Source organism: Notechis scutatus, chromosome Z, assembly GCF_049901735.1.
Source record: "Notechis scutatus isolate UNSWTSFEM ecotype Mainland chromosome Z, rNotScu1.2, whole genome shotgun sequence".
Classification (NCBI taxonomy): domain Eukaryota; kingdom Metazoa; phylum Chordata; class Lepidosauria; order Squamata; family Elapidae; genus Notechis; species Notechis scutatus.
Genome location: NC_142025.1, coordinates 78,554,558 through 78,577,235, shown reverse-complemented (window position 1 = coordinate 78,577,235; position 22,678 = coordinate 78,554,558). Strand labels below are relative to the sequence as shown.

The 22,678-nt window shown below is 38.4% G+C and overlaps 1 protein-coding gene across 4 annotated transcripts in view; it reads left to right on the top strand.

The window, feature by feature from the left end:
• The window catches only part of INVS (inversin), a 113,156-nt gene that overhangs the window by 47,105 nt on the left and 43,373 nt on the right, over positions 1-22,678 (top strand). For all 4 annotated transcript variants that reach the window (XR_015745820.1, XM_026678326.2, XM_087946473.1 and 1 more), the window contains 3 exons: positions 7,604-7,777; positions 9,094-9,261; positions 21,671-21,851. Coding sequence is in view for 3 of the 4 variants with exons in the window: in XM_026678326.2 (XP_026534111.1) it covers positions 7,604-7,777; positions 9,094-9,261; positions 21,671-21,851 (523 nt within the window). In the remaining variant the exon portion in view is untranslated. The remainder of the gene's footprint in view (positions 1-7,603; positions 7,778-9,093; positions 9,262-21,670; positions 21,852-22,678) is intronic.

Below are 22,678 nucleotides of genomic sequence, written 5' to 3'. Positions count from 1 at the left end.
GAGACCTTCCCTGTGACACCAATGACAAAAAACCTTTCAGGTGGCATTGTACATATGCATCGTAGAAGACTTACGAGACGCCTGGATAGTAAGGATGACCTGGTCTGGGAGATTGGCTTCTCTTAACAGTTGCCACTCAAGTGCCACACGGTCAATTTGAACAAATGGGGATCCGGGTGGAACAGTGCCCCCTGATGTAGTGAGATCCTGTGGTCTGGAATCCTCCAGGGAGTGGCTACAGACAGGTTCACCAGATCTGCAAACCAGGGTCTCCTGGGCCAAAGGGGGGCTAGGAGAATCAGCTCTGTCCATTCCTCCAACATCTTCCAAATGACCGCCGGAATGATGGGAACAGGGGGAAAGGCATAGAGGAGACTGGTGAGCCATCTGCTCCGAAGTGCATTGGTCCCCTCCGCTCCCTGACAAGGAAACCTGGTAAAAAATCTGTTTACTTGAGCGTTTTGGGGAGAGGCGAAGAGGTCTACTTCCAGGGTCCCGAACCTGAGGGAGAGATCCCTGAAAATGGACTGGGGAAGCGACCATTCTGCGTGGTCGACTGGGCTCCTGCTCAGCCAATCGGCCTGGGAGTTGTCGACTCCCGAGATGTGGTCTGCTATGATAGACAGCAGATGTCTCTCTGCCCACCTCCCCAACCTTTCGGCTTCCCTCATGAGGGCCCTGGACCTTGTGCCACCCTGCCAGTTGACGTGCGCCTTTGCAGCCATGTTGTCTGTCAGCACTAGCACATGGGACCCCACTATCTTGCCCCTGAAATGTTTCAGAGCTAGATAAATGGCTCTAAGTTCTAGCCAGTTTATGGGCCCAGTCCTGTCTAACCGGGATCAGATCCCTTGAGCCATGAGACCCTCCATGTGGGCTCCCCAACCCAGGAGACTTGCATCAGTGGTGATGATCAGTCTGTCTGGTTCCTTGAACGGGAGACCCTTCGAAAGGGCTGGGGAAAGCCATCACTTGAAGGTGGACCTCTGGAGAGAGCAGGACCTTGGCAGATGTGTGGCTGGTTCCTGCTCATTGAAAGGAAAGTAGGAACCATTGTAGAGCCCGTGAGTGTAGCCGTGCCCACGGAACGATGCCTATGCATGAGATCATTTTGCCCAAAAGTTTGGACAACAGTGACAGGGAGACAGTGTGTTGATGTTGGACCTGTCAAATGATCTCGATAAGGCTTTGCCCTTGGGCTGGAGACAGAAAAACTTGGCACAGAGTTGTGTCGATGATGGCTCCCAGAGGGAGCTATCTGGTAGTTGGGAAGAGATGGCTTTTCTTGGAGTTGATGGAAAAACCATGGTACTGGAGGCAATGGAGAGTGGTTTGAAGATCTTGATGGGCAGAGTGGGTGGAGGATGACAGGATCAAGATGTTGTCCAAGTAGCATTGGATCCTCACTGGAACAGACCGGAGCGAAGCCACCAATGTCTCCAGTAACTTTGTGAAGACTCTTGGGGCAGACGAGAGCCTGAAAGGAAGGGCCTGATACTGGAAGTGGGAATTTTGGTAACAGAAACGGAGAAACTGGCGATGATGAAGCCAGATGGGAATGTGGTGGTAAGCCTCCGTGAGATCAATGGAAGAGAGGAGATCACTCTTCCGAACGCCCTCCAGAATAGAATGCAGAGCCTGCATTTTGAAGCACCTATATGGGATAAACTCATTCAGAAATTTTAGGTCGAGAATGGCTCGCCACCCCCCCGAGGCCTTAGGGACCACGAAAAGCCGAGAATAAAGCCCACGTCCAAGTAATTCAGGGACTGGTTGAATGGCCCTTATATTGACCAGGTGACTAATGGCCGGTTCCATAAGTGCCCTTCGTGAACTGTCCTGGGAAACGGGGAAGAGTAGAATTTTTTCTGGGGGTGGTGATAGAAATTATAATTACAACCCCGACCTTACTGTATTGAGTACCCAGGCATCTGTCGTTGATTCCTCCCATCTGGAAGCAAAGGAGGCCAAACAACCTCCGATGGGAGGGGAGAACGAGAGATTATTTAGTGCGACGAAAGGAGTGACCCCCTCCCCCATGAAAGGGCCATTTACCCGCAGCTTGTTGTCTGCTGGTAGCCTCATGGCATTGATCTTGACGCTGAGAATATGTTCTCTGAGGTCTGGAGAAGCAAGAAGCGTTTTCGGACCTGAATGAGGGAGGCCAGTATGGGGTAGGGCGGAAGTCTGCCCTCTTTCCCGTTGATGAAAGGACTTTCTTTTTGTCTTTTGTTTCAACAACAAATGGGTTAAGGGCATCTCCAAACAGCTTCTCACTGGTACATGGGTCAGAAGCTAGTTTCTACTTTCAGCGAGGCTCCGCTTGCCAATTTCGTAGCCATAGCAGTCTCCTAGCTGCCACTGATGACGCTATGGCCCTGGAAGAGAACTTGGTGGCGTTGAGGGTGGCGTCCACCGAGAACTCTGTGCTGCTATGATCTTATTGAGGTCTTGATGCGACCTACAGTTTGATGGAGGTATGTGGCCTTGAAGTTGGCGTAGCCAGCGGATGGAAGACCTTGTAAAAAATGATGCAGCAGTCGAGGCCCGGATGGCCCATGCCGAGGCTTGATGGTTATGCTTCAGTGTTTGTTTGGAGTGTTTGTCCTCTGCCTTTAGTACGTCCTCAGGCTCAGTGGGAGTACTTGAGGAGAAGGAGCCCACAACTGGGGCATCTACTGGGGGAACTGCCAGAGCCGTAGCTAAGGAAGGACCCACGTTGTAGAACCTCCTATCTTGGGATGATGGGCGGGGGCCTGCAGTGGGGAAGGCAAATTGTTCCTTGACTAAGTCAAGAAAGATGATGGGGGAAGGAAGGACCTCCGAATGAACAATGGGTTTGTAGAAGAAGGAATTCCTATGCCCCAATTGTACCACTTGAGGCTCGGGGGCAATTTCCTCCACTGACAACTGGGTTGTTACCAGTGCCTTGTGTAGGAGAGGCTTGAATAAAGCAGATTTGAATATAGAAGCCGAAGGAGGCTGATCAGGTCTCAGATCTTCCTCTTCCTCTGAGAGGTTGGGGTCCCAGATTTCTCCCTCTTCCAGATCAGAATCAGGGGAGGGGCTGCACTCAGATGATTCCTCATACTCTCCCTGAGTGAGGTCCACTCCTTCCACAAAGGTAAGATGGGCCCTTTGTACTACACGGCGAGGTAGTCCCCTTTGGGGAATCTGCGCTAGAGGAAAAGCCAGGAAGAAAGGCTGAGGTCTGTCTGAAGGCCTGAAGATGTGTTGAAGTCCTTCTGCCAGACCCTGTCTGATGGCTAAGGAGACTACTTTGTTGATGTCAGAAGATCTGCCACTCGATGGAGGATCCGGGGGCCGAAGACCTGCTGCTGTTGGAGTAAAAGTGGCCTCTGGTCTTGATCGAGAGCTGCTTTGGGCCACAGATGGGATAGATGAAGAAGAAAGATCCCAAGGAGTCTGGGTGAAGTTGGGACCTGACCTGCTCAAGTCTTGAGGTCCTGGTTGGATTTCAAGTCACTCTGAGGACCAGGATTGGAGGTGGCTAAGAGGAGCTGAGGTATCTTCCCTCTCCCTAGAAGTAGCTGGCTGAACAACTACAGGATTGGCTGCTTGGGAAGCCTGTTGTAGTTGACCCCTCATTTGCTCAATAGTTTTGTTGAACTGCCTTTCTAAGGCTGCATGCTTTCGTTTCTCTGCCTTTAATTTGGCCTGGGATGTTTTCTTAGGGCCCAAAGTTTTGGCCCTAATCTTGGCTGCCACCTCCCTTTGAACAGACTGGTTGTCTCCATCTCTTTCTTTTGCCAGCTTGGGGGCCTTGAGAGATCAGGCCAGAAGGCTCTGTGTGGGCCTTGTCTTGATCCATAGTATGCATAAACAGACACAAAGGTGCTGGAAGCAATCCTCACTATGTGTTGTCTATGCAGTAGCCTGAATAGGAGCTTATGAATAGTAGAAGCTGGCTTTTGGGGGATGATGCCACCTAAAATGGCCACTCGCTACTTTCTTTAGAAGAAGAAGCTTTCAAAATGGCCGCTCACCATGTGCGGTTGAAGAAGAAGCTTCCAAATTGGCTGCTCGCAAGAGCTACAGGCTACGCAGGGGTTAAATCGCTCCTTAGGCTGTAAACAGCCCTGAACGGCGAAATCGGCAATAAAGTGAAAATTTACAATCAGCTGAGAGGCGCTGTTATCGCCAATGCGATCTTTACGATTGTGGCAGCCGAAATCACTGAGGGAAGACTGTGGGGGAGGATCAAGGGTTACTCCCTACTTACAGTCTCCCTTGGTTGAAGAAAATGTTGAATCCTCGGCATTGCAGGAGAGTGGATACCAATGATGAAGATAGCTTTCGCTTTTGCTGACTAAACTGCTTTCAGAGACACTTCTTTCATCGAAAGAAGCTGAGTTAAAATTGGGGGGGGGTTCTCCCACAGGTTGCTACTTTTATACTAGATAGACCCAGCTTGATGATGTCATCAGGAGGAGTCATACCCATCCTGGGCTCTCGCAGCAGCATGGAGGAGAAAAACAGATCTGCGAACATCTAGAAACAAGTAAAGTTAGAGAAGTTAAAAACAAATCATGCCAAAACAATCTTATTTCACTATTTGACAAAGTGACTAAATTAGTAGACTAACAAAATGCTGTGGATACAGTATACTTAGATTTCAATAAAGCATTTGACAAAGTAGACCACAACCTACTTCTTGTTAAGCTAGCAAAAAGTGGGGTAGATAACATCACTACCACATGGATTTGTAAGTGACTGACAAACCATACTCAATAAGTAGTTCTTAATGGTACTACATGGAGGAAAGTAAGCAATGGGTACCAAATTTGCAGACAACACTAAGCTAGCAGGAATAGCTAATACTCTACAAGACAAACTCAGGATCCAAAAAGATCTTGACATACTTGAAAAGTGGACCATATTCAACAACATAAAATTTAATGTGGACAAAAACAAGGTTTTACACCTATGTAGTACAGATTAGGCAAAACCTGACTCAAAAACAGTAACTGTGAGAGGAACCTCACCTGTCTTTAAAATAGCCGATCAGGGTGTCGTGTGGCCTATTGTTGAGCTTGGAGGCCAGGTCACAGAATACCTGGATGTAGTCAGCCACACTCTTCCAGTCCTGGCCAATGCTTTTGATGTGGTCCTTGGCTTTGTGGTCAGTGAGGGGGATCTTTGAAGCATTTACAGAGTGCTAACATGAATTGGTTAAAATTCCTCAGCTCTGAGGCATTGTCATTGTGGAGGGAGACAATCCACAGTTCCTTCCAGGGCCATGGTGGCTTATCTCACCTTGCTACTCTCCATTGCTATTTCACAACCATACTGTTGCATGTAGGTCCAGACGTGGGCCAAGAAGAACCGCAATTGCTGAGGATTCCCATCACATTTCATACTCAGTGGTAAGATTTTGTGTCTACTCCTCTCTGGTGCCAGTCACTTAGGGCAGGGGTCCCCAATCGCCGGTCCGCGGACCGGTACCGGTCCGCGAAACACGTCTTACCGGGCCGCTGGTTGTTGGCGCGCCATCTTTTTGGTAAAAGTGCTTCCGGTGAGCTTTTCCGGGTAGAAAGCTCACCGGAAGCACTTTTCATCAAAAAGATGGCAGCGCCGCGCTTCGTAAGCTTTTCCGGTAGAAAGCCATTTCTACCCAAAAAGCTCACCGAGAAGCGCTGCCGCCATCTTTTGACGAAAAGTGCTTCCGGTGAGGTCACCGGAAGCACTTTTTCGTCAAAAGATGGCGGCGCCCAGTTGATGCCGGTACTGGGCCACGGCGCCCAGCTGATGCTGGTACCGGGCCGCGGCGTCAAAAATGTTGGGGATCACTGACTTAGGGGACCTGTTCTGGGCCATCCCTCCAGGTACTAGGGCTGCGGGGGGCACTACTGTTGCGGTGAATGCAGTCGCCTCATCAATTGCTGAGGCTGGATACTCCTGATTATCTGGCTATGAGGCTCAGGTGAGGGCTTTGCATGCCTTAAGGTTTTCAAAAGTCCCCCGCATAAACTTGATGGCTTGCTGCATCATCCAGTTGGCCTGGCTATACTTTCTAGCTGTCTCTTCCTCCTCATCCCTCAGCTCTTCCAGCTCCATTCTCTGTTCCCATCAGCGGCTGCCGTAGCTCCTGCAGCTAAAAGTCACACCCATGGGTTTCTCTTCCCAGTCCTCTTTTCTCCTGACGCCCAGGGACCACCTGGTCTCAGTGGGTTGCGGCAGCTCTGTGTGTCTCTTTTCCACTTGGAAAGAACCAGCCTTTGAGGGGTTCTCGATGATGCCTCCCCCCAAGCATTCGACTCTCCTGGTTGCTCCCTTGAGCTGACATTGCATGCACAGTCCCATGGTAGAGATGATGTCCCCTCCAGGTTGACCAGAATTGCTGATTTTGGTTAATGTCATTCCTAACCCAGACTGATCTCCTAGGAAAGTAAAGTAAAACTCTCGACTTCATTTAGTTGAAGTAAAAAGGCATTTTTACCAAGAGGCACTGATTTGCAGGAAAGTCAAGTGAAATATAAAATTTATATGCATCAATATAGTACTAAACCCCTGGTTTTTCCTAGCCCGTCCACCTAGATGTAGTCAATCTGGCAACACTGAGTTGGTATTGGTAAATGCTGAGGTGTTTGTCCTGGTGAAATTCCACTCTCAGGGTAGACAGCCTTAAAGATGCCAGTGCGGCCACACAAACCAGATTCCAAATCACTCTGTTCTTTCTCACAAGTCAATTCCGCCTCCCAATTTCCCATCATAAAACTAAACAGTTTATTGGCCATATATATAGTTGGTGCATAAGTGCATAAGTCCCTGTCCTATTATTTCTTTTTTATTTTTCTTATATGTATCTATTTTATGTATCCATAACTATGTTTATACTTACACCTGTTATCTTATAATTGCTTGATTAAATAAATAAACAAACAAACAAACAAACAAATAAATAAATAAATAAAGGAATCTAGAAAGTGTACCTTTTTCTATCCTCTGGGACAATGTCCCTTATGACATATGGCAAACCCCAAGCACTTGTCTTTTGGAAGTCCGTTAAGACCTGGCTGCTTCCCCAAACATTAAGGTCCACTTTGGTTGTTTTGTCATATGCTATTGTGTTTATTAATTATTATGTGGTGTTTTTCTCTTTTTTGATTTATTGTTTATTTTTATGTGCCCAGAATCTTATGAGTTGGGTAACCTTCTAAATCAAATAAATAAAATCTCATTCTCTCTCTGTATCTCTCTGTATCTCTCTCTGTTTCTCTGTGTGTGTCTCTCTGTCTCTCTGTTTGTGTATATACACACGCATACGTACAGAGTCATTTTTCCTAATAATTACATTTCAAAACTGATAGCAACTATCAGTTATGTACAATAGATATAAAATGTCTATACTTAGGCAAACATGTTATTGTATGCTTTTTATTGTTATTTTTACCCCTAAAAGATTTCAGGTGGTTTTTCAGTTCAATATTACAATTATATGCTATATTAAAGGTGGAAAAATTATGAAGTGATTTATCTTAATCTGTTTTTGGTAGCTTAACAGGAATGCACAGACTTTTTTATCTTCTAGCTGGATTTAACTTCTATCCTTTTTCCTTCCCTCTTCTATTATATTATCTAGGGCAATTATCGCTTTATGAAACTTTTACTTGCTCATAGAGCAAACTGGATGAAGAAGGATTTGGAAGAAATAATTCCTTTACACCTAACTACCCAACATAAGAGTCCAAAGTGCTTAGCTTTGTTGTTGAAGTATATGGCACCAGGAGAAGTAGATACGCAAGACAAGAACAAGGTAAAAAAATGAATAAACAGAGCTATATACTTAAAAATATTCTACCAAGACATTCTCAGAAGCTTTAACTATAGCAATCTGTTTAAAATAGTTGGTTTATTTCGATGGAATTCAGTTGATTATTTTTACATTAAAAATATATCTAAAATCTAGAATCATAAATCTAAATCTAGAATCTCTAGGGAAATCTGGAGTCATTGTTGCTCTGAATCAATTTTGTCTTTTCACAAATAATGCAAAAAATATTAGCAAGTAAGAAATTAATACTTTGCACTCCATTTCTGTATATTCATAAAACCACTGAAGCTTTAACCATATATTTAGTTGTCCAATTGCCTATAGACAGATGTTAAACAGAAATTTGCTGTTTTCTGTTAACCAAGTACTTATCTTCAATTGTTTTCAGACTCTGAAATTTATGAAAATAATTGTTATCTTTAAAAATTGATTTCTATTATTTTAGTTTATTTATTATTTTTAATAATTACAAATTTCCCAAAGAAATCTATTTCAGTTATATTTTTTATTATCTTTTTTCACTTTATATTTTCCTTTTTTTTGAGATTCAGGTTCCTACCTTTTTCCTTAAACACACTGCAAAATTATTAAAAGTTCTTGAGAACAACTGGGTGTTGGAAAAACAATGCTTACAGATTCATGGCAAACTTTATCTGTTCTTTTAACAAGAACTAATGGCTGAAATTTTGTGAGCTTGCCAAGTCTTGAGAGATGTTAGTGAACTCTGAAAACTTGTGACATTTTTGGTTGGATTGCACATTGCATGGTTTGGTATGTTATTTGATTCCTGGTATCTTCCCAGATAATTCATGCAGATTTCTTGGCAAGACTTTAGAAGTGGTTTGCCATTGCTTTCTTCCTGGGGTAAGAGAAACAAATTGGATCAATCTCATTCCAGCTGATTTCATTCCTTGGCAACACTAGAACTCAGTCTCTCAGTTTGTCTGATTTCTTAAGTATTACACCAGACTGGTTCTATAATATATTATTTTCACTTCTTCGTGAACGACCTGAGTTTCCTAGACCACAAATTGGGACCATTAGTTTAATTAAGAGCAAAGGAGCTCTATCTATCTATCTTTCCATAATTTATCCTCACAACAGCAACCTTATGAGATGTTAAGAACTTGCCCAGAGTCATCCAATAAAGTCCAAAGTAAAGTGGAAGCCTGAACATGGGTCTCATTTGTCCCAATTAAACACTTTAAACACAAAGGCATAAGTACATTGTTGATTTCAGTTGCAATTTATTTCACTTTGGATTTTAAAAAAATATTCTTTGTGTTTGTTATTCTCAGCAAACCGCTCTTCACTGGAGTGCCTATTATAATAATCCAGAGCACGTGAAAATTCTTATCAAACATGACTCTAACATTGGAATCCCAGACATTGAAGGCAGAATTCCACTTCATTGGGCAGCTAATCATAAGGATCCCAGTGCAGTTAATACAGTCAAATGCATTTTGGTATGGTTTTTTTTCTCAATGTTGGTCATATGTTATACCAGAAATAATACTTAAAATTCTACTTTATTTTGCAGAAATATTCCCTTAGAATATTGAATAAATTTCTGTATCTTTCTCTTTAGCTGTGAAAAGAAAAGAAAAAGTTAATCAAAATGGTTAATAGTTTGACTTGGCTGTGGAATGAGACAAATAAATTATGCAAACAGCTGCTATATTTTTTTATTGTCACATAGTTTAGGATTTGACTACAGGTGAAACTCAAAAAATTAGAATATCGTATAAAAGTTCATTTATTTCAGTAATGCAACTTAAAAGGTGAAACTAATATACGAGATAGACTCATTACATGCAAAGCAAGATAGTTCAAGCCGTGATTTGTCATAATTGCGATGATTATGGCTTATAGCTCATGAAAATCCCAAATCCACAATCTCAGAAAATTAGAATATTACATGCAATCAATAAAACAAGGATTATATATAGAACAATATTGGACCCCTGAAAAGTATAACCATGCATATGTACTTGGTTTGGGCCCCTTTTGCAGCAATTACTGCCTCAATGCGGCGTGGCATGGAAGCTATCAGCCTGTGGCACTGCTGAGGTGTTATGGAAGACCAGGATGCTTCAATAGCAACCTTTAGCTCTTCTGCATTGTTCGGTCTCATGTATCTCATCTTTCTCTTGGCAATGCCCCATAGATTCTCTATGGGGTACAGGTCAGGTGAGTTTGCTGGCCAATCAAGCACAGTAATCCCCCGGTCATTGAACCAGGTTTTGGTGCTTTTGGCAGTGTGGGCAGGTGCCAAGTCCTGCTGGAAAATGAAGTCAGCATCCCCATAAAGCTCGTCTGTGGAAGGAAGCATGAAGTGCTCCAAAATCTCCTGGTAGACAGCTGCTTCGACCCTGGACTTAATGAAGCACAGTGGACCAACACCAGCAGATGACATGGCTCCCCAAATCAACAGAGACTGTGGAAACTTCACACTGGACTTCAAGCATCTTGCAGTGTGTGCCTCTCCATTCTTTCTCCAGACTCTGGGTCCTTGGTTTCCAAATGAGATGCAAATGTTGCTCTCATCAGAAAAGAGGACTTTGGACCACTGAGCAACAGTCTAGTTCTGTTTTTCTTTAGCCCAGGTAAGACGCTTCTGACATTGTTTGTTGTTCAGGAGCAGCTTAACAAGAGGAATACGACATTTGAAGCCCATGTCCAGGATCCGTCTGTGTGTAGTGGCTCTTGATGCACTGACTCCAGCCTCAGTCCACTCCTTGTGAAAGTCCCCAACCCTTTTGAATGGCCTTTTCCTGACACTCCTCTCCAGGCTGCGGTCATCCCTGCTGCTTGTGCACCTTTTTCTTCCACACTTTTCCCTTCCACATAACTTTCTATTAATGTGCTCTGATACAGTACTTTGGGAACATCCAACTTCTTCTGCAATTACCTTTTGAGGCTTTCCCTCCTTATGGAGGGTGTCAATGATGGTTTTCTGCACAACTGTCAGGTCAGTGGTCTTTCCCATGATTGTGATTACTACTGAACCAGGCTGAGAGACCCTTTAAAGGCTCAGAAACCCTTTGCAAGTGTTATGGCTTAATTAGCTGATTAGAGTGGGACACTTTGAGCCTAGAATATTGAACCTTTTCACAATATTCTAATTTTCTGAGATTGTGGATTTGGGGTTTTCATGAGCTGTAAGCCATACTCATCTCAATTATGACAAATCATGGCTTGAACTATCTTGCTTTGCATGTAATGAGTCTATCTCATATATTAGTTTCACCTTTTAAGTTGCATTACTGAAATAAATGAACTTTGGCATGATATTCTAATTTTTTGAGTTTCACCTGTAAATGAACTATATAATAAAAAGGTAGATTTATTGAAGGGTACTTGATAAATTCCAAAATTGCATTACCCTAAAACTCAGAATTCTATAACCACCAATCAAGCACCACTCAAACAATTTAATGGGTATTTGTGAAAGACAGAAATACATTGTTAAATATAAAGTTTCTAAATACCAAAATGTGGAAAGTGGAAGAGATTTGGAATTCTAATCTTAATAAAATATTTTAACTGAAATTATTGGAATAGTTGTAACAACAACATCAATATCAGTGTTGACAAAATCCCCATCATAAAGTTGCAAAAGGCAGCTTACGTGGAACAGTTTACATTCTGCAGAAGTACTTTTACCTCCATCAAACAACATCTGTTTACTTCATGTCCTTGCAAAAAACTTGATAAATAGATTAAAAATGCAAAATCCAGTGTAAATATATGCTTCATTGTGCAACCAACCATTGCATGTCTTCAGTCTTCCATTTAAAGTTTTTTTTAATTATTCTGCTGCCAAATAAATTCTAGGAACAGCTTATAAATCTACTTATTCAAATATCCAAATTACCTGTATTAGGCCAGAGGACCATTTATTAAGTATTTGCTAATTTTTTAATTTCAAAAAATCTATCAACATGATGTAATTTGATTCAGAGATTTCTGAGATACCAGCATATTGAAAAAAACAAGCAAGGAGAAAATCATTGTTCTCCACTGTTATAATTTTAAATTATAAAATCCATATTTTGTTAGATGCATAATTTCCTTTGGAAATGGAAGAGAGATCAAATGACTTCATAAAGTATTAACTATGCTGGAGTAATCAAAGACAAATTACAGGGGGGGGGGGGAAATCAATGAAATTTGGTTGGTTATGTAATGAGGGCCAAAAGGACACATTCATGATGGAACCATCCTCTTCTTTGAAGTCTATCAGTTCTGAAGTAGCTGTGCATATGGATAAACAGTGACTGATCTTGCTGTTGCTACCTCTTTATTATAAACCAGCTTATCCCTTCAACACAAGCCTCTGGGCAACCAGGAGAGAGTTAAATGGGAAATATTCATTCCATCCTAGGTGGGAAAACCAAAACAAAATTTTGGGAGTCTGAAGCTCAGCCAAACTGAGATTGATAATGAAAGTCCAGGATTGAAAGAAAAAATAAACTTTATTGAAGTAATCAAGAGAAAATAAATTTAAACTTTTGCAACACATTCAGCAGTTAAAAATCCTAAATAAATTCTAACTAAATTAACTTTCAAGTTAGCCTTGTCTAAGGTAAACCCCTCATCCAGATCTCCATCCAACTTTTTCACCCAAACAACCAAATCAGACTCTTTCGGTAAAAATATAATAGAAAACTTCTTTTCTTTTATTGGCATATCTGATTGGTTTTTGATTGAAAGGGCCAACTGCTTCTCATTACTGGTGGCCATTTTAAAAAAGATTATATTTCCAACCTTATCCTTTAAGAAATACATTACGTTATATGTCACTGTAATCCTCAAATATGGGGGTAAATTATTTCAGAAAAGTGCAATTATGCTAGGCAAATTATGCTATGTTAAAGCTGCCTGAAAAAGGTAATATAAATTGAGAAGGAGAGGGGGGAGGAGGGGAATATGTATCTATGATTTCAGTTCTACTATTAGCAAACTGCTTATTTCACCTTCTGGGAGAATTTGCCCCTATTCAATACAAATATATTCTCTGTCTAGAATTGTGGCTTCCAATCCAGCAAAGTCACATTCACTTTAACAAATATCAAACAATAAATTATCTGTCAGGTTAACCAAAGGACAATCAACAGTACAATTGACTATGAAACAATTTTGAAATGGATCAAGAAAATCTGTTTCCTCAAAGATTTCCTACAGCTGAGATGCCACTACTGTCTTATCACCTTACTAAACATGAAACATTAGAGGCTGGCTATCATTATCCATTCCTGAGGCATTTAGTAGACAATGTCTTTCTTTATAAGTGCTCTGATAATTGCCTGTTTTAATCAAGGAGCCTTTCCTTAGAAAGGCATTTGTGATGTTAATTGAAATACCTTTGAGAGCTTTCCAGCTAGCAATTATAAACAAGGTTAGACAAAGATCTAAAGGAAAACTGGTGGAACATACAGATCCAACTTTCTACATTTCTGGAATTCACAAACTGAAACTGATCCATTCATGAAGAGTTACCAAAAGTTTGTGGGGGGGAGGGGGACTTTAAATTTGCCTGTAGCTAAACTGTTTCAATCCATCCACATACTATCAACATTTTTTTCTATAAAGAAATCTCAGAGGACAGCTCTTGTTGTGGAGATTGGTTGTACACTTTATATATCAATTATTAGAATTATCAGTTAGAATGCAAATTTGCTAATAAGAAAAAAGTATAGCTTGTGAAATGTGATAACATTAATTAAAGCATGAATAATGCCCCCCTCCAACATGAATGAATAACTTCCAGTGGGTCGAATTTACTTTCCAACTTTTCACTGAGGTAACATTAAAAAGCTACAAACTGAGAATTTTACTCTAGTTTTTTATTGATTTTGGAGGAACCTTGGCATGCTAAAGGTGGAGATGTCCAGTTAATCCCCCATGAGTTCCTTTTTTCTTTTTCTTTTTTATTTGTTTCATTTGTATAACATAAAAATTTAATTTCAATTAAACTGTGTTGTCTGGGTGCAATTATTTTTAGGAAATCAATCAAAATGTCTACAATAATATTTATTATACTGATATTAATTCAATAATAATATTTTACTTATCTACTTTAACAAATCTCCTTTTTTAATTAATCCTTTTTGTATCCCCATGTTTCTAACTTCTGTTTTTATTATCTAATAACCATTGGTAAAATAAGTCCCATGTCAAGAAATATTCAGTTTCTTCCTTTTCTTTAATTGTAAGTGTTAATCTGTCCATTTTAGCACATTCTAGTATTTTTTTATTTACACTTTCAACTGTCGTGATCTCTTCACTTTTCCATTGTTGTGCAAATACAATTCTGGCTGCAGTTAGTACATGTAAAATTAAATATATATTCTCTTTATCATATTTTTGCAGTAAGCTGCCCAACAAAAATATTTCTGGTTTCAAATCTATATGTTGCTTTACAATTTTTTCTAACCAAGTATTTTCATCCAAGTTTTTTTTTGCCTTTGAGCATGTCCACCACATATGATAATATGAACCAGGTGTCTGGTTACACTTCCAACATTTAGCAGACATGTCTTTAAACATCTTTGCCAGTCTTGTTGGTGAAAAATGCCATCTACAAAACATTTTATACAAGTTTTCTTTATATGCAGTTGACATAGTTAATTTAACATTCCTATTCCGCAATGTCTGCCATTTATCCAGTTCTATTGTATATCTAAAAATTTTAGCCCAAACTATCATTATCTCGTTTACTTGCTCATTTTCCAATTTGATGCTGAATAAATAACTATATATTTTCTTTATTAATTTTTCATCTGTCCCAGTTCATCTGTCTAGTCTAATTCTGTTAGTTCTTTATTAAAACCATACGTTTTAGCATCTTTCTCATATCGAGAGTGTATCTGCACTTGTGGCCACCATGCTTTATGCCAGTTCTTGCTTATTTTTTAATTCTCCTTTTTCATTTAAAATATCTTTATATCTTATAATTTTTTCCATATTGATAATATTAGGATGTATCAGTGCTTCCATTGTGGAAAGCCAGACTGGTATTTTCAAATAGTGTTGTTCTTTAATTTTTACCCTGATAGTAGTGCGTTTCTAATATAATGTTTTTGAAAATAATTATGTATCTTATTTTTCCTATACAATAAAAAAGCACCAATTGAAGATCATGTCCCTCTAAGGCAGTGGTTCCCAACCTTTTTTGGTCATGCCCCACCTAAGTATCTCTAAAGTCCTGATGACATATGACACACACCCCCATCACATATAATTCTTACTATTCAAAAAGTGAACTCCTGCTCACATGGAGGAAGCCTAAAAGGCCATTAACTTGGTTTAAACAAGGTTCCAAAGAATAAAATTATTTTAATGAAAGCTTTGTGTGTAATACTTTGGTCATATTAATTACTATACATATTAAAATAAAGGTACCTAACAAATTCAAAATACAATTTGAGTTCATCTCAAGATCATATTTACAATGCAATCCTATGCATGTCTACTCAGAAGTAAGTGCCATTGACTTCAATGGAGCTTACTTCTGGGAAACTGTTGTAGGACTGCAGCTTTAATCTACTTAAATTAGTGAGATCCTTGTGCCTGATGCCTGCTGCATTGATTCATTAGTCAAGCATTGTTGGCATAAAAGGTTCATCATGGATAGCGGGTATAAAGCCAAATTTTAAATATTCTTGTGAATATTGATGAATTGTTTTCTTGCTTGAACTACTCATTTTACGCATAGGGTTTGTGACTAAAAGAAATAAATGCGAGAAAAACTTATGAAATGATGCAAATTATTAAAAGAAATAACTATTAAAAGAAGATGGCACAGAAAGAGGGAAATTTAAAAAATATTCTTACTTAATTCATGAATAATAAGATGATCGTAAATGAAAGGGAGGTTGTAACCTATGACTCGATTTGAAACTTCAGCTTAGTGGGGAAATGCTTTGGTAGTTCAGTAGGTGGAGGTGAATCACACAGGCCTGGCAAGGCCCACGCATGCATGGCCCAGTCCCAGATTTCTCTGAGAGGAAAAGTCTTGTAAAACACGGCCAGGGAAAACAAAGACTAAAAATAACTGTAAATCTAACAATTTCTTACTTAAACTTGGGTCCTGGTTCTGTATCCTCACTGCTGAGCTTCCCCCAGCAAAGCAGTTCTCCACACAAAGCAGTTCTCCCTGCAACCATCCAGCAGCAAAGCGAAAGAGAAAGAGACTCTGCCAGTCCCATGATCCTTAGTGGGAACACATCTGATTGGCTGGCAGTTGCTTCCTCCCATCCACCCCCAGCTGAGATATCCTTTTCAGACCAGGCCCTAGGAAATGCACTTTAACAAAGACAACAATAGGTAAATGAAACACAGCTGTTTCATCACAAATATATAAGAACAATTAGTGGGCTTTCAAAAATTCAGTTAATAGCTCATTTTCGAATTGCCCCCATTAAAAATCAAATTGACCTCCTATGGGATGTGGGCCCCACGTTGGAACAACTGCTTTAAGGTTAATAGTCTTTTATGCCTCATATTAATCCATTCTTTCATCCATGTAAATACCAAGGCCTGATAATACAGTTCCCAATCTGGCAACCAAAGTCCCCTCCTTTTTTGGAATCTTGCAATATTTTCAGGCTTATTCTTGCTTTTTCTCCTAGCCAAATATATCTTAGTATTATTTTATTTAGTTCTTCAAAATATCTTTCCCAGTTTTATTGGAATTGTTTTAAATAAATATAATAGTCTTGGCAAAATATTCATTTTACAGTAGCTATTCTTCCTGTCAACGATAGTTACAAGTTTGCCCATTTCTCCCAATCTGATTTGATTCGTTACATCAGCTTAGTATAATTGTCCTCTTTAATCATTGCACATGTTGCTGTTAGTTGTATCCCTAGGTACTTTACTTTCTTGACTATCTGTGTCAGTTCTTTTCATTAGCTTTTTTTTTCTGTGTATCTGTAAGATTTTTAACTAGCATTTTAGTATTTTCTTTATTTTCAGTCCTGCGACTTCACCATATTCTTCTATTTTTTAAATTAGCTTAGGTCCAGTTTCTTGTGGATCTTCAAAGATAAAAACAAAATCATCCATGAATGCCTATAACTTGTATTTCTCTTTTTTTATTTCCATATCTTTTATTTCTTTGTCTTGCTTAATATTTCTAGTTAGCACTTCCAAAGTCAGTATAAATAGTAAAGGGGATAATGGACATCCTTGTCTTGTACCTTTTTAAAATATTTAAATTCTCTGTTATGTCTCCGTTTACAATCACCTTGGCTGTTTGTTTATGATATATTGCCTTAATCATATTAATAAATATCTCCCCAAAGTTCATGAATTTTAATTGTAATAGCATAAATTGCCAATTGACGCTAATGGTCTCCGTGCATCTAAAAAGATCAACACTATTTGTTTTCCAGGATATGTTTTATAATACTCCAATGTGTTTAAAATCATTCTTATGTTGTTTTTAATCTGCCTCTTTGGAAGAAATCCATTCTGATCTACATGTATAAATTCATTCATTTTTAATCTCTCTACTATTTTTGAAGCATATATTTTATAGTCCGCATTCAATAAGGATATTGGCCTATAATTTTTATCTGCATTAAATCTGAGTCATCTTTCGGTATAAGAGTAATATTTACATCCATGAATTTGGTACTTTCGCTTCTAGCAGAACTTCATTATAAATTTCCAACATAACTGGGACTAATGTATCTTATAAATGTTTATAAAATTCTGCCAGTAACCTATCTGGCCCTGGCATGTTATTATACTTTTGTTTCTTAATCACGTCTGTCAATTACATCATAGCTATTCATTTGTTCAACATAGCCTTTACTTTTTCAGGTACTTTAGGAAGATCAGATTCCCCCCCCAAAAAAAAAATCTGTTTTATTCTGTTTTCTGAGATTTTCTTCTGGTCATACAGTTTTCCATAATAGTCTTGAGTTATTTTTTTTATCCTCATTTTGGTAATAAAGAGTGCCTTTCTTATCTACTAGTCTATGTATCAGTCTTTTTTCTTTTTCTTTTTCCCATTTATATGCCAACCATTTTCCTGGTTTATCCACATTTTCAAAAAAGTTCTGTTTCACACTTTTAATATTTTGTGCCAGTTCTTCTTTTTCTAGTAAATTCAATTTATGTTTTATTAGGTCCATTTGATTTTTCGAATTCTTTTTTTTTTTTTTTTTTGTGGTTCTTTCTGTAATTCTAATTCTAGTCTTTTATGCTCTTTTTCTAATACTTTTTTATTTTGTTTCTTATTATTATTTTTCTTTTCCATGTGAGTTTTGGCTAATCCCTGAATATACGCCTTAGCCGGATCCCATACAATTTGCAGGGAGGTCTCTTCTTTCCTGTTTTCTTTTTTAAAAAGTCCAGTTTCCCCCATAGTTTGTATAAATTCCTTGTCTTTCAATATTGCTTGGTTCAATGTCCATCTCAATTTTCTCTTTTGTCCTTTCTATATACCATAACTTTTACTGCATTGTGATCTGACCAAATGCTTGATTCTATTTCTATCCCTTGCACACTTGCTTTCAATTCTGATGACATCTATATATCATGTCTATTCTTGATCAAGTCTTATGTCTATTTGAGTAAAATGAGTATTGATTTTTCTTGGGGTTTGTTTCTCTCCATATATCTTTAGTGCCCATTTCTTCCATCATTTTAAAGAAGGTTTTTGGGAGTGTTTTCCTAGCTTTTTAACCTACCTACTCTTATAATCAAGTTCTGCATCTACAATTGCATTAAAATCTCCTATCACACAAATGTTTTTCTATTTCAATTCTATAATTTTCTTATGGAGTTTTCCATTAAACTCTTCTTGTTTATTATTTGGTGCATATATTGCTAAAAACAGTATCTATTTATGATTCATTGTTACTTCTACCATCAATATTCTCCCATCTTCATCTGAAAAAATTTGTCTAGCATTTATTGTTTTTTTAATATATAAAGCCACACCCATTTTCTTTTGCTGTGCTAATGAGAAGTATAATTTCCCAATTTTGGGATATTCCAATAATTTATTGTGTTGTTTTTTAATGTGGACCTTTTGAAGGCAGATCAAATCTAACTTTATTTTTTCTAATTTATTAAAAATCATTTTCCTTTTCATAAGTTAAATCAATCCATTTATATTAATTGATAAAATTTTTGTTTCCTCTTCCCTCATTTACTTGTAGATAGGTTTGTTGTTCTAGTTTTTGAGGTATTCCCCGTTAGAATGAGTGCTCTCAGGGAAGCGTAGTGAGAGTGATGTTGAATAGCACACAACCAGCATACAGATACACTGAATAGTAAAATGTAGGTTTTACTTCCAGTAAACGGTTAATCAAAGTCCAACAAACAGTCCAAGTCATACACGGTTAAAGCAGTCAGTTTTTCAGCCCAGGGATAATCCAAATAACAAAGTCCAGTATCATAAACAGTTCAGTAAACAGACTCACAGCAATCCAAGAAGAATGACGATCAGCAACAGTCAATAGGGAAAAATGCAAACCAACCAACATCGAACATCAGAACATCTAGCAACATCTAGCAACTAGGAAACCATCTTATGGCCATTTGAGGAATCACACCCAATTACAATTACATCATTACATCCCTTAAAGAGACAGTATTAAATGTCTATCCTGGTTTATATATTTCCAACCCAACTGTTAGGTGACTATCAATTCCTAACACTAGTTGCTTTTATTTATTTCTGTTCTTTTGCTTTTGCTATTTCTCGTTCTCTTCTTTCCTTTTGCTCTGTTTTGATTTCCTCTTGTTGTATGCTTCCCTCTCCTAGCAATTCTTCTTGTTTTTTATCATCTATTTCCTCTCCCTTTTTCCTCATAATGCAAAATATTAATTGTAGAATTGCTCTGGTTATAGAATTGCTCTGCTTTGTCCATTATATCCAGTCTGTGTCTTTTTTCTGTTGAAGTCACCAATATTTCCTCAGGTGTCAGCCATCTGAAGTTTACTTTATGCTTAATTAGTTGTCTTATCAAAAATTGGTATTATTTCCTTGTGTCTCTTACTCTTCATCTGTTTCAAGACTACTATTTATCTCTCTTTATATTTCCATGGTTCATCTCTTGCTCTTTGAATTATTTCCACTCTTATTGCCTTCTTTGAGAATCCCACATGTACCTCCCTGGGGAGTTTATTCCTTGTTGCATAGCTTGTGTGTATTTTAAATATTTCATCCATCCCAGCAAATATTTCCTGTTTTCTCACTTCCAATGCATGTGCCAACAACTCTGCCATCTTTTCAGCGATGTCTTCCCCTTTTTCCTCCTCAATACTCTGGAATCCCCAAAAAATATTCTGCCCTATCCATTGCCAGTATCATTACAGTTTGTTCAAGATCCTTGTATGTCTGGTTGAGTCTATGGTCCATCTCTTCCATTTTTTTATTTGTTCGTATTCTCTTCTAGTTTCTGGATCTGTTGTTCATTTTTAGTTATTTGCTAGATGTTATCCATTTTATCCTCCATCTTTTGCATTCTTTCAGTCATGTCATCATGATTCTTAGATATGGCTTCTTGTAATAATTGTAACATTGATTTCATTTCTGTTTGGAAAGTATTCAATTTTTCCTTTTGCAACATGCTGTCTAATGAGTGTTGACTTGCTGGACTAGATGCTGATGCTGATATTGCTGATGATGGTGCTGATGCGGATTTTCTCCCTATTTTATTTAAATTTATATTACTTGTCATTTTGATTATTTTAAGTAATAAGATATTTAGAAGAAACAATCAATAATAAATCAAATGGTACTCCACAATGCCCAGTTTACAAAAAAAAAAAAAAAAAATCCAAAACAATCCACCATAAAATTCCCTTTCTTTTCACTTTTTCTTATTTTCAATCCCCAGGCAATTTTTCACTCTTTACTATTAGGATTCACAAAACCAAATTATTTATAGTCCAAAGGTTTCTTCAAAGGGTTGTTCTCTTCTTAATAAATTTGTAATCCACAAAGGCCCACCAAACCCCAATCTTGTCCCAAAAGAATTTATAAATCACCAAATAGGAGAGCTAAAAAAAATCTTCCACTTGATTTAAAAACAAATCCTGCTGCTTTCCAGCTTCAGTTTACTCAGTTTGTTTAGAGTTCATATACATTCAGAGAGCTACAGTGTTTAAAAAGTCACAGTGTTTCCACTGTCTTTCTCTGCAGTTCTCTATAAATAATTTGCAGCTGTAGACGGTTTGTCTAGTACTTGTAGCAAGTGTTCTGTCAACAATAAACAGTCAAGGTCAGGTCTGTTAGTTTGACTTTTCCTTTACTTTCACTTCTAGATTCTTTTTCCAGCATTTAAATGTCACTGTTGTTCTGTTTCTCTCCTTTTCCTCTCCTTTTAGTTTAACTTTAGCTTAATCCAATCAGTTGATCTTCCATGAGTTCCTTTTCCCATTTTTGATTCTTATTTTCATATTTTATCCCCAAATCCTACAAAAATTTGGCTATTTTGCCTTAAATTTCAGCAGCACTATTTCAGCCCACTTTTAAGGGTAGGAATGAATATGGAACACTCATCTTTCTAAAGGTATTTCATTTTCATATCTGTCCTTATTTTTGCACAAAAAGCCTTTTTAAAAATGGCAACACCAAAATTGGGCAATTTGCTACCACATTTTGGTGATACAATTTCATGGTATTGGGTTGTCTACCACTGCCTTAAAATTAAATTTTAATTTTGTTCTAAAGAAAGTTGAAATTTAATTACCATCACTACGTACAATTACACTACGTATAATTTTTTAATTAAAATGGTGTCTTGCTTGATTTTCTCCTTGAACTCCAGTAGGACTTTTAAAGTATCTATTACCATCTCTAAAAATTCACTGTATCTTTTTAACTGGCCTTTTTTTATAAACCAGGATGCTGCTCCAACTGAATCTCTGCTAAACTGGCAAGATTATGAAGGACGAACTCCCCTCCATTTTGCAGTTGCTGATGGGAATATAGCTGTTGTTGAACTGCTGACTTCCTATGAAAGTTGCAATGTGTCTTCTTATGATAATTTATTTCGAACTCCGCTTCACTGGGCAGCTTTATTGGGTAAATTATAAATGGTAGAAATTCTTAACCCTTTTGAGCATATTTGTCACCTAATTTTGTGGAATATTGCTTTTCTCAATTAAGAGACTGCATCCTGAGATAGGACTAAAGAGGTTGCCTTGAAGGAGACAGAAAAATATGATCATGAGATCAACTTCACTAACTTAATACATTGATTCATGCAGTTCAATCTTATCTATATTTGAATCTTATGTTGGGTATAGCTTTCAGAATCTTCCAAGTTCTCAGGCAGTTCTTATTGAAGTCCTAATTTGTTCATATTATTTACCTAATAGTAATTTAAGATATATGACCTCCAAAATATAGAGGTAAATTACATCTCTTTGTTTGAGATGATACATTGTGGGGCTCCATATAGTCTATGGACATGGTGCAAAAATACCTTGGCTGACCCCTGTGCTGAAGAGATCTTCTAGCAGGGAACAAAAATGCACCTGCTTAGAAAATAAGTCAGTCATCACCCATATAACAGTATCCTCAGAGCATTCTGGAAATTCCATGATAAAACCATTGATATCTCTCTCTAGGGTGCTGAAGGCTTCACCACTGGTTGGAGAAGTCCAGGGGTTTTCCCTTGTTATTGTTTGGCTGAGGTATTGCAGTGATTAGAATGCAGAATTGCAAGCTAACTCTGGCCACAGTCAGGAGTCTTATCCTGACTGGCTCAAGATTAATTCAGCTGTCCATCTTTCTGAGATTGGCAAGGACCTCCACAATCTGAGGACCCAGAGTGTTGGGGGACAACATGCTGACATTTATAAACTGCTTAGAGTCCTGCAAAACACCATGAAGCCTTATATAAGTGA